This window comes from Lepisma saccharinum, chromosome 30 (genome assembly GCF_977018435.1).
Source record: "Lepisma saccharinum chromosome 30, izLepSacc3.1, whole genome shotgun sequence".
NCBI lineage: Eukaryota > Metazoa > Arthropoda > Insecta > Zygentoma > Lepismatidae > Lepisma > Lepisma saccharinum.
In genome coordinates this window covers 31,601,340-31,614,650 of record NC_139258.1, presented here as the reverse complement: position 1 = coordinate 31,614,650, position 13,311 = coordinate 31,601,340, and the positions used below count along the sequence as shown (strand labels likewise).

General features: G+C 38.3%; 1 protein-coding gene across 1 annotated transcript in view; it reads right to left on the bottom strand.

Annotated features, from left to right (window-relative positions):
* Positions 1-1,170: 1,170 nt before the first annotated feature.
* LOC145981832 (TAF5-like RNA polymerase II p300/CBP-associated factor-associated factor 65 kDa subunit 5L) overlaps positions 1,171-13,311 on the bottom strand; it is a 49,234-nt gene continuing 37,093 nt past the window's right edge. The window contains exons 10-12 of the mRNA XM_083115274.1: positions 11,462-11,630; positions 8,867-9,047; positions 1,171-3,289 (exon numbers count right to left, since the gene is read on the bottom strand). Coding sequence (XP_082971400.1) covers positions 3,175-3,289; positions 8,867-9,047; positions 11,462-11,630 — 465 coding nt within the window. The 3' untranslated portion in view covers positions 1,171-3,174. The remainder of the gene's footprint in view (positions 3,290-8,866; positions 9,048-11,461; positions 11,631-13,311) is intronic.

Here is a 13,311-nt window from a genome sequence, read left to right as displayed (position 1 = left end):
ATGGCTTGGATTGATTTGGTGTTTTAAGTCCACTTTATGCACAGAAAGGCTAATTGGGACTAGACCTACAGTTTAAAGTGGGATCCGAACCACTATGTGCCTCCACTGGATATTGATTATAAGGTGACGACGCTACCATTGCACCATCGGAGAGGCCATATTAAATATGGTTCTTGTACTTGCAGCCAATATGGATTTTTCACATATTTATAAATCTTAATTTGATAGAAGTGTTAATAAGTCAAAGAAATCCCTAAAAACATGGTATATCTAGCTATCAAAGAGAAAAATATCCTATAAACAGAGTTAAAGCAAGTAAAAACATTGCAGAGTGGTCTGGTAATCCACTTTAACAGACCTAGAAAACCTGGACAAAGTTAGGATGTTTGTTTTGGTCCAATGAGTTGGAACGGCTATATTGCACCAATACTGATAGAATGCTGGATTACTCAATTTGTCCTATCTCTAATTAAAATTAGCTTTTGCAACAACTCAAACCTATCACACGAAGCAGACGAACTGGTTACACCAGCGCCCCTAGCGGTAAGTGAGGAAACAACAGGAACCGGAAGCCAACCCAACAGTGAAGCATCAAGTTTCCCACGTGGATGGTGGCCTTAATTAATAGAACATTTACAAATAAGTTTCGCGGAAATCTTTTTAGGACTCACTTGCATCTTCTAATTATCAATCTTGTTTTTTATTCCCTCCAACATGAATAAAATTATATAGCCAATGTGGTAACATTGATAAATGTAATTACCTTATGGAATATCTTCCCCCCCCCCCTGCCCCTACATAGTCTATATGCAGGGCTCGAAAAATCCTGGTCGCCATGTTGACTAAAAATTTCAGCTTGGCAACTGTCATCTTTTGCCGTAATATTGTCATTTTTTAAGTTTCAGTGTACGGAAATTTGAAGATTCTAAGTTCAAATTGCAGTAGAGCGTAAGTTAGCAAATTATTTTCTTATCAACGTTGGGAACATTCTATAGAATCAGTAACAATTTCTTACTCCCCAACCCACCATTTCCTACTTTCTCCCATGATTTAGCAATGTTTTGAATACAGTGATGCTCAGCTTATAGATTGATTGATTTGCTTTATTTTACTTCGCTTTTTGTACCACTTTTGGCTAATTTGCAAAGATGGTGATGATTGATGTGAAATTGATGAATGGACACTCACAAACATCCAAGCCAGTCCGGGATTTGAAACTGGGACCCCTGGCATTGTAGCGCAATGTGCTAACCACTCCGCCACAGGGGCTGGCTCAGCTTCTTATAGCATCCACAATTACTAGTAGGTGGTTTCCTGGTGCCTGATTTTCGGAGCTTGCGTCTAGCTCTGAGGAAGATTTTTCGAGCACTGTCTATATGTATATGTTTCATCATCCCAGAAATTTAGTAACCTGCCTTATTAATTTCTCCAGAAAGAAATAAAAATAAAGGACAAAAAACTGAGGCACCTAGATATATTGTGGGCTGAGTAAGATGAACTTACCAGTTACTTGTAATCAACCAAGATCACACACAGACTGGTATATTTTATACCATGCAAGAATCTCCACTGCTATGGATTGTTGACAATGACAAAGGATTATCTTCTTAACACCTTCAAGATGGATTCTTTGACAAAACACACCCATAAATATAGTTGTCTCGAGATCAGTTTCTTTCTACTGCTTTCCTTCCGTTAATTGTACAGTAGAATCTCTGTTACATTTTCCAGGGGGGCGCTGCTACAGAAATTTAATGTCTGAAAATTTTGTAATATGTTGGTTTATTGGGATTATGAAGGTAAAATGTAGAAATCACAAAAATGCAGGGTCTCCTAAAATAATGTACACACAGTCTGATTTATAAATACAATTAGGACTAAGCTTATACCATTGATTGATTGATTGAATGAGTTTGGTTTCAAGTCCACTTTATGCACGGATAAGCTAATCGGGACTGGACCTACAGTTTAAAGTGGGATCCAAATCACTGTGCAATGTGCCTCCACAGGTATCAAACTTGGGATCTCTTGATTACAAGGCATCAATGTTACCACTACACCAGAAAGAAGGCTTTGAGCTGATACCAATATCAATCCTGATACTCCAAGCGATTCCCATGCCAATATTTGCAAATTGAAATAATTTAAAGTACTTCAGAACATTTATAAATTTTAATATATTTTTTCAACGTTTTGTTTCAAAATATTCATAATTTCATGAGATAATTATTTACTCACAAAACTAATTTCTCTCCTCTATGCTGTTGCCAAAATAATGAAAACTATGCATTTGTGCATTAATTTCAGGACATTTGAATTTCACGAAAGTCACTTAGCATTTTTGCAGGTTTCGTGAGATAGTTGGACTCTGGTTAAGTATTAGTCGGTGATTAAATGTCAACAGTTACAGTCCAATACTGATTCCACCAGTATTGGTTGATAATGATACTCAGTCCTAAGTGCAATGTTAATAAGATGATCTTATGATCAATGAAGACGAAGGTTGAATCTTTTTAAGTTATTCCAAGTGTGTTTCAACTAATTGAAAATGTGAAAGAATGGAATTCCAAATATCACAGGTGACTTTACTTCATATTTGGCCAGTCCATCTGTTTGGCATATTTTCTTCAAAATACATTCCCATCATTACAATGTTAGTGGGGAAGAGCTCTTTTTTGCTTGAAGTAGTACTCTTCTTGAAGTCATGATATTATGAAGTCCTTTAGCAAGTAAGAATGTGTATACATTTTTGGGGACACCCTGTGTAAAATCAAGGAACATAACATTGGGGTCCACCTGTACCTGTACTTCACAATCAAACACAGTCTCAAAGTGAAGGGAACCGTTTGGTAATTGTCATTACTGTACAACTAATCAGCGTCAGAAACTCATTAGCCATCCGTAATGTACAGTATGGCAAAGTTAATACATATAGAGCATGTTAATAAGACATATGGAAACATGTCTTGCCTAGAAGCATCTGTAACCAGTATGCAAGATTCGCATACATACTGTTGAATCTGGCATGCAAAGTTCAAAGTTTCTAGCTTTGCAACCGAGTTTGAAGCATCTCCATCTTTCCCCAACAGCAGCCATCAGCCTGCATCAAAAGCACACTCCTGCTCTGTGGCAGATGTGATGACTAGATTACGTGAAGCATGACCCTTTCTCATATCACGTTGCTGCAACACATGCCAGTGTGTTATGAGGTGAATATCTGATGCTCAGCAAACTTGGACATATCGATGAGTAAGTAGACAATAGCTGAGGGGTAGAGTTCTCGGAATCCCTGTAAGAAAGGCACAAAATAACTAGTGGAAAACCACCAACAATTACATGCACCATTACCCTACATGTCAAACAATGCGTAATAGTAACAACAAATATGAAGGTTAAAAACAAGCAGCAGATGCGGTGTTATTTTGTACTGTTTGTCTTTTCAGCCCTGGAATCAGTAAGTGTCTAGCACCAGACCCGTAGCCAGAATTTTATTTCGGGGAGAGCTCATCTCTTATCAGCATGGGCGTGAGGCCATAGATAAAACTTGATTAGTACAAATAATAATGTCAATAATAATTATTGTTAAGTCTCATAATCTTTCTATGACGAGACTAGGCAGACAAGACTTCCCCGTTCCTATGTGTCCAAATGCAATAGCTCTACAAAGTTCCCAAACCTAAATTCTCCCTCAAAATTTTAGAGCCACCGCACTTTGGACTCACCCGTCAAGCAACGCACGGATACGCAGCATTGTGATTGTTCTCGTGAGATCATCCCTTTAAAGCTCCAAGTTAAAAAAAATCAACGTCCAAAGATAACACATATGGTGACCAACCGGTTAGAATGAACAGCTCTGCGAATGAATTAAGCTCACCCCTAGCCCTTACCTTTAACTTACATTCCTGCAGGCATTTAGAAAGAAAAACAAAACAATTAATCTACACTGATGGATGAAATTCGTAAACTCAAAGAAGTTCAACTATTTCGCTTAACCGGAGGGTGGGGGGGTGGGGGGGGGGAGTATGCTAGCTTTCCGTACACCCCAAGCCAGAACAGCAGACTTGAACATGAAAACCCTTGCTGAAATAGAAGTTCAGCTTATTGCCCTAGGAGACCAGAGCAAGATGAACCTTCCCATCCTGAAAGAAATATTATGATTAACATGATACCATTTAAATTACACTAAAGCATGCATGGATACAATTTGTTGATTCGGAGTCTTTGACGACAACTATTTATTTACATCAGAACGTAAACAAACTTGTAACTGACAATATAAGTATTCTTCTCATATACCATGTGACAAGTACGCATTATTATCTTTCCTACCGGAAAATTATAAAGTTTCATGTACTGGCATTATATTATTAAAAAAAAATCAATACTGAATCATTCATCTAAAGTTTTGACGTAAAGACAAACGTCTGAGACCTATAACATTCTTTTACGACTGATTGTAAATTCCACAACGGTTCTTATTTCTTTTATTCAATATGGCTGCCTAGGACGCCAAGTTTCCCGCCGAAACTCAATACAAGGAAAGCACACGAATTATGGCCATTGTTTGACACACGGATGCTAGCATTAATATATTTGAGAAATAACTTTTTGTATAGTTCACGATCCTTCCCGTTCATATAACTGTGATGCAAGAAATGACAGCAGATTATTACTTACAGGACAGCTGACATCGGGGAAAATTCCGTCATCTTTAATTTAATATATCCATTTTTAGACACCATGGAGGGTAAATACTCATCGGAAATTTTGAAGAACAGTCCTTCATTAACAATTTAAGGCAACTGGATTCACTTATCACTTCCGATTATGTTCGATTTCCATTGATGCTTATTACAAATTCTTTCACATCCGCGAAAGCTTCTTCCTTCTCCCGGACCGAGTCCCCGAACAGTTCCGCCGATCCGATTCCCACTATGTCCATTCCACCGCTTATGCACAGGCAACGGGTTCGATGACCTGTTCTTCGAACCAGTTCACTTTTATTGCGCATTCTTCCGGTGTTGACGAAAGCTTCTCTTTTGTTGCAATTTCGCAAAGTACGTTACTATTGCGATACATTTTAAATGTTCATAATCTATTTTGGAAAACATTATTTTTTGTTGTATACACAATCCAATCTTATATTTTTATCGCTTATACAAACATTCGTGCTAAATTTTCACAAAGAGTACCTTCAGGCCATCTATTATCAAATCTTTGTATTAATGTTCGGTTCAATATAAATTTAGCACTCAAATGCCATCTATGGGCAGTTTCGGCACAATCGGCCTTAATTTACATTACAAATGTCACAGTCATGACAGATATTGTCATAACAATAATAAGTATTATAAGTTATTAAAAATATACCAATTTCAATCCAAATTTATTGTTACATAAACGGAGAGACTTTGCTACTCAATCTACCGTATCAGTGAATATCTAACACAATTGATAATTGTTATCCATTATTTTTCGCATATTTTGTAGTTAGTGTACTGAATATCATAGTTATTGTATTTTGTTATTAACTTTCACACAATCTTTCAAAAAAAGGCTTTAACACTTAGTGGTAAATTCTAGTCATAAAGTATATATTCTGTGATTTCTCACAAAGAAAACTATAAGTTTTGGATGCTATGGATCCATTTTTTCTTCGACTTAAATGGTAGAATATAAAACTATAACCTGGTTCCTCTATTATACACTAAACGTTTTTCGATGTAATGCAGATTTTACTGTGATTATAACTTTATTTCTGTTATTAACAATAAAAATAACATTTAAATTAGATAGTTGTAGGATTTTGGGGGGAACTTCAGTCCCCTTAGCCCTGCTCCTGGCTCTAGCACACATTGTAAGTAGGTATTTAACTAAACATGACAGAACTTTCATCAAATCATATGCTGATATTGAAATTTTTGATGTCAGCATAGAAAATGAACAAGCACACACACAAAAAGTGTTGTTTTAGTCCTGTACCTTTTGCATTTTTAAATTTTAGAAAACTTGCATTAAAAGAAAAAAATTGGAGATAATGTAATTTTTTTTTATTCTCTTCACCTGCATGTTGATCATGAGCTGGATCTGAAATTGTGCCAATATTAAAAAATGAAACAACAGATTGCATTACATTTTCTTCTTGCTTGTTACCTGAAGGATATTCATTTAACTGCTTACTTTACAAATCAATTTCCAAAATTCGGTCAGAAATTTTGGAATTTTAAAAATCCCATTTTTTTGTTCTACATTGTATGCTCATTACTAAGAATACATATCTTACCTGAAATATATGTAAGAAGATAGAATGTATGTACAAGGTGTACAACTTTGCTTCCGCCGTGTTTCCCCAAAAATATGACGCTGTAATGAAAAACATTGCTTACCCAGGCATTATTCAAAGTATTGTCCATCGCTGGCCACTACTTTCTCCCATCTTTCGGGCAGCGTACAAATGCCGCGTCTAAAAAATTGTTCATCTTTGGAGGCGATCCACGAATCGATCCACTTTTTGACTTCTTCATAAGATCGGAAGTGTTGGTCAGCCAGTTCATGAGCCATTGATCTAAACAGGGAGCAATGTCTGGAGAATAAGGCAGGTGGGGTAGGACGTCCCATCTTAATGTTTCCAAGGACGTTTTCACCACTTTGGCAACGTGGGGTCGTGCGTTGTCATGCTGTAAAATCACTTTGTCGTGCCTCTCGCTGTATTGCGGCCGTTTGTCCTTCAATGTTCGGCTCAAACGCATTAATTGCGTTCGATAACGAGCACCTGTGATTGTTTCACTTGGTTTTAACAGCTCATAGTACACGATGCCGAGCTGGTCCCACCAAATGCAGAGCATGATCTTGGAGCCATGAATATTCGGTTTGGCCGTCGACGTGGAAGCATGGCCGGGATATCCCCATGATTTTTTTTGCATTTTGGGTTATCGTAATGAACCCATTTTTCGTCCCCGGTCACAATCCGATGCAGAAATCCCTTCCGTTTTTTGCCTCTGAAGCAACTGTTCACAAACACACAAACGCCGTTCAACGTCTCTTGGTTTCAGCTCATACGGGACCCACGTTCCTTCTTTCTGAATCCTACCCATGGCTTTCAGACGTTTTGAAATGGCTTGCTGTGTCACTCCCAATGATCGTGACAATTCTTCTTGAGTTTGATGCGAGTCTTCACTCAGCAATGTCTCTAATTCTGCATCTTCGAAAACTTTCTGTCTTCCACCACTATGCCGGTCTTCGATGTTAAAGTCACCTTTCTTGGAAGCGTTGAAACCACTCACGATAGGTTCTATCACTTATAGCGTCCTCACCATACGTAGTGGAGAGCATTCGATGAGCCTCAGCCGCAGTTTTCTTCATATTGAAACAAAAAAGTAGAACCTCCCGCAAATGGCGAGAATTTGGCTCGTACACTGACATTTTCAATCGCGAACAACTTCACGATGCACACACCACTCGACTAATGTTTGAATGGGGTTATCTTGACAGAGGTCCAAGCTAACTGCGTGACGTCTGCGATCTGCTTCTTTCGACCGCTACTTCCTGTTGTTGCCACCTGTCGGAAAACGGTGGAAGCAAAGTTGTACACTTTGTATATAAAATGTATGTTTTATTATCCAGAGTTAACTCGGGCTAAACACACATGCACGAAAAATGTTCATTTTTCATGAACATGATGTAAGAAAACTTATTTTTACAAAAAGTTTGTAATGTACTACCTCTAAATCTACATATATAAAAACGGATGTATTTGGTATGTGTGTGGGAGTGTATATTTGTTTGTTCCGACATAACTCTCAAACGCCTGGAGCAATTTCAACCAAACTTGGTACACGTATCACTTGCAATCTGGCACCCATCGGGGTGGGGTGGGAATGGGTGACATGTAAAAATAATCGAGAGCCACCGATATTAAATTCCGCACAGACATCCATGACACTATGCAATCCGCATGCACAACGATAAGTGTTTCTCGGGTTGTTTAACATTCAGGCTGTGTTGCGAATGGAATCCATAGTTTTCGTGACACTCCCAATGCAGTTCAACTCCAAGTTCATCATCTATCGGCATGGGGAGTGAGAGGGGGTGAAAAATAAAATGCCACAAATGACCTAGATTAGTGTCGAATGCATAGTTTTCGGAGTCGCTAAGCTAATTAGTGACATTCACGATCACATTTAAAATTAGTTACATTTTACACTATAGTTAGAATTCATTATTTTCCTGTCTAATACAAGATTGGGATAAATAAATACCTGGGTAACGCTGGGTAATCAGCTAGTATTGAATATATGAAACGAATGTTTAAACAATTCAGTTGGCTCACACATAAACATTATGTGTAATGTATATATACTGAACAAATTTTATCCAGAGTATACTCGGGCTAATGAAGGATATACGTTATCATCATAAAAATGTACACATAATATCTTGCCTTTAAATGTTGTACATATGTTTTTAAAATCTTACAAATTGCAGTTCATTCTGAAATTATTAGATATTAGATAGGCACAGTTGTGAACTCTGAAGTGTGGAGCTACACGTAAGGGAACATTGCAATCTGGGCAGCAGTAACGTGATTCCCAATCTTCTTGCCTTTGGCATCTCACACTCTGCTACACATAGTAAAGTGCTGCTGCCAAGCGGCCATTTACTGCACTTCCCAACAGAGTCTCTCTCATGCGTTTGTACCGGATAAAAAAATTGATGCATATAATTAGAAACTGAACTACCTCATAACATTAAACACAATCTTCTGATATGGCCAAATTAAAAATAATCATTAACTGCAGGGACGTGGGACACATGGCATGCAGCCACAAAGAAACATAAATGGTAATAATGTGTTGAGAAAACTTACTTAGCCGAGCAGAGTCCTTTCTTCACTTCCCACAGTCTCACGCTGCTATCCAAGCTACAAGATGCTAAAATTTCACCATCAGGACTCCACGTCAAATCCACAATAGTGTCGGAATGTCCTCGTAACTCATGAAGCAAACTTCCAGCAGCCAAATCCCACACTCTCACACGCTTGTCATCACCTGAAATCAAATGTTCATCAACATCCAATAACATTATTACTGATCAGATCACACTACAGAGTGAATCAACTCAGTACACAGATTGGCAGCTCTAAGAAAAAGTATATCAGGTTTTCAAGATGAATTCAAGGTTAAAAATAACTTTTTTATAATAAAGGGGGGGGAACCCCCTGAAGTAAGCCCACCTTCACCCACATGCATTGGAGGGTATGTGCTTACTGTCCTGGTGCCTTTAAATAAACCAGGACGTCAGTTTCTTTGAATTTGAACAGTATCCCCCACCTTTTCCTCTTTTCTGTTCTGTTTATTGTTTAAAATATACAATATACAAGGGTCGTTCAAGGTTGACTGGGATTTTCGTACGTAAAAAAATCGATGAATAGCCGGATCATGATGAAACGTGCGGGTGACGTAATGTATTCCTTAGCGAGTAACTAGCACCCGGCATGATGTATTTCGTGCATGCGCAGCAGTTGCAGCGAACATGGCAGCAAGCAGTGTGTCTGTGGCTGTGGAGCAGCGGTGTGTAATCAAATTTCTCGTGAAGGAGAAAGTGAAACCAGCTGAGATTTTCAGACGATTGCAAGCACAGTATGGTGAACAAACAATGTCGCAGACAAGAGTGTACGAATGGTATGAGCAGTTTCGCGAAGGACGGGAGCTGGTGACAAATGAAGCGCATGGACACATTCGCCCGACTACAGTCACACCAGTGAATATTGCACGTGTTGAGCAAATGATTCTTGAGAACCGGCGAGTAACAGTGCGGGATATTGCCCAGTATTACTCCACAGTATTACTCCATTCGCAAGAAAAGACCTGGGATGTTGTCTGGAAATGTCATTCTTCTCCATGACAATGCTCGCCCTCACACGGCCAATGTGACAACAACAACTCTGGCCGACATGCGCTGGGAAGTTCTGCCCCATCCCGCCCTACAGCCCGGATTTAGCCCCCAGTGATTATCATTTGTTTGCACCCCTTAAGGACCATCTGGGAGGGAAGAAATTCACGACAGACGAAGCACTGCGGAGCGATGTCCTCCAGTGGCTACGACAACAATCAAGTTCTTTCTACGCCAAAGGAATTCGGGAGCTGCCAGAACGATGGCAACGGTGCCTCGGCATGCACGGAGAATACTTTGAAAAAATGACATAGTTTGGTGTTTCTTCTGCTACCTATTTCCTCTGCAGAAATAAGTCCCGGTCATCCTTGAACGACCCTTGTACTTTATGCTGTGATATTTTGTTGGAAAAATTCCCATCTGAAATCACCCACCCTAGGAAATTGAACCCAGTCTCCCCATAGCAGATAGATGCCCTGCCAACCAGACCACTGTTCATTTTTTTGGGGGAGGGGGAGTAGGCATAGTTAAAAAAAATCCAACATTCAGGATTATTCATGATGGATGCGGTAAACGTGGTTTAGAATTACTTACATGAAATTTCATATTTCCATGTTGCACAATTTAATGGTTATATCCTATTAATTTCGAAAACTCTCTGTCTTTATTCACTAAGAGTACAGCATCTGGAGCGGAGATGTGCATGAAGACAGAGAGTCTTCGAAATTGATAGGATATAACCATTAAATTGCGCAACCACGTGGAAATACGAAATTTCAAAATTTCACGTAAGTAATTCAGGATTATGTGTCAATTCAGGAATTTATCTAGATAGGAAATGTTCAAGCTTTTGCAACACTTGTGCATACAATTTCACCCTGATGTAATTCTTTTGGATTTTGGCAAACTTCTTTAAAGTGATACTTGTGAAGTTTACAGATAAAATTCAAGGTTTGCAAGGTGACTTTTCCAAAAATAATTGATGAATCTCTCCCTTATCTCCTTGACATCCAAAATTAAGCAATCACCTCAACTGAATCATTTTTAAACTAACAACAATGGTCAATTAATGTAAGTGTTTGTCAATTACCAGTTTTGAAATTTAAGAAGATGCAGACTCTGCCCTTGAAATCTAATAACCAATTACCCTTGGGACATCCAACAAATCCACTCATGGAGGAATCAGTAAACGGCTACCATCCTCCTTTTTTTGCTATGTGAAAAAAGTAACCACTCCCTAGTATATGAATGAAATAAAAGTTAATTTGAGCTAGTGTGTGGTCGCCTTTTTAAAAAAAGGTGGAAAAGTGCATTTTGAATAAAATATGGTCATTTTTCACAATGTTTTCTTATGTGAAGAAAATTCACACGTTATTTGTTCAAATGTCATAAATCTATGCATAATTTCCGTAATTTTGCCCTGTTTGGCAATTAAGCATTTAAAGATTTGGGATTTCATAATCATTAAAAATTACCAACCATTCCGGGGGATTTTGGAATCACCTTCTAGACAGCACAATGCTCCATGTACATATAAGTTACTGTAAAAGATACATAACAAAGCACATACCTCCAGATGCAATGTATTTCCCATCAGGACTGAAGACCAAGCTGTAGACTCCACCACGACCACTCGTGAACACTCGCACCAGCTTCCCATCTGACACAGACCACAAACGAACAGTTCTGTCAACAGATCCAGTAGCCAGGTACATACTGTTTGGATGGAACTTGACACACTGAAAGAAAAAAAGTAAAAATACAATAGATAAAATGTTCAACATACGTGAAAATAATAACTGAAAAAATATTATTTGTTTTTTAAACTTCATTATTAATAGGGCTGAGCCCATACCCCTTTAAACCGATACCGATGCCGGTACTCTTGCCGACTTCCACCGATACCGATACTTGAAAATTAAAATTTGTTCAAAATATTGATGAATATTGGTGTGTAAATATTCTTCTCCAATTATATGCATCAATTAAGAAATTTGCTTTAGAATATTCAGGAATTGCATCAGAATATTAAAATAGATATAATGTAATCAAAAAATATAGTTTTTCATGCAAAATTGGTGCAAAATAAAAGGAAAGCTTGAATTTTGCATCATTTCCAGCATAATTAGACTCCGCTAAGTTTTCACGGCATTTTTGTGGACCCCGTTAAAGACCAAAATGCCGGAAAAGTATTAGCTGGTAACGACTCAGCCTCAATTATTAATAACACTCCTGATAAAGTAAAAGATAACACTATCGACTGTGCATTGTACCATGTCATGCAGGTACACATGGGAGGGGAGGGGGCAGGTGTTGTGCAAGTAGGGCTCCACAAATTCTCGATCTCAGCCATACTTGAGGTGATGTGCTCAGAACAGCACTCTGACTGCCTATTGATAAAGAGCCTGGGTGGGCCCCAGAGCAGCTTCATGCAGGAATACTGTTAGAAAAATTCCTACAATAATAAAATTTGGGTTCTCACTGGGCCAGTCAGATGCTCTATTGACTGAATTACTGTTTCTGGTATTCATTTTATTCTAGGGCTGAGCAAATATCAATGTATTGGTAACACAAAGTATCAGCTACAATTTAATACCCAATATTGGCCAATACTTTTCTGGAATGCACAAAATTCCAACCAATACTTTCGTGGAATCTAAATATTCTTGAAATTTAGCAAAATGCATAATCTTCACAATTTTTGCATTCATACTGTGGTGAGAAGTTGATTTTCTAATAACCTAATTATTTCATGAGAAAATATATTGTACAGTAAAACTCTGGTATACTGATATACTGGTGGAATTCTAACACAAAAACTACAGGGTGTCCATAAATTATTCAACAGATAACAGATCAAAATATCTTTATTGTAAAAAAGTGTTTCAGAAAGAAAAGTCATAGCAATACATTCACAGAATCAAACTATTTTTAATGAACATTATTTTCCTTATCAATATACTTCTACCATGACATCCTGAGTGGCTTTCATTGTAGAAATCATCCGTAGCTTGTCACTCAGGTTTGGGAAGCTCAAATAATTTCACACTCGGCTGCCTTTGGTATTTGTCAGTGGTACAGCGAGATTTATTTAAACTCCCGGAAGGCAGGGAGTGAAGCTTCTCCTTCCTCAGACAGCTGCGTGGATGTTGCTAGGGACGAGCCTGGTCAGGTGGTTCTATCTGCCTGTTACGTCATATCGCACAGGCAGCTCAAGCTCCTGGCTATGGTTGAAAGGAAAGAAAGTAAGCGATGATTCACATGAACGGCCCATGATGCCTGCAGATTTTGGTAAAAAACGTATACTTGAGAGCGCATAATCGAATACAGATACTACATTTAGAGCACTTTCGATTTTCTTTCTGATTAAAAATTTAGAAGTGACTGCGAAATAGTGAGTGTCGCAGCACAGAGCCAACT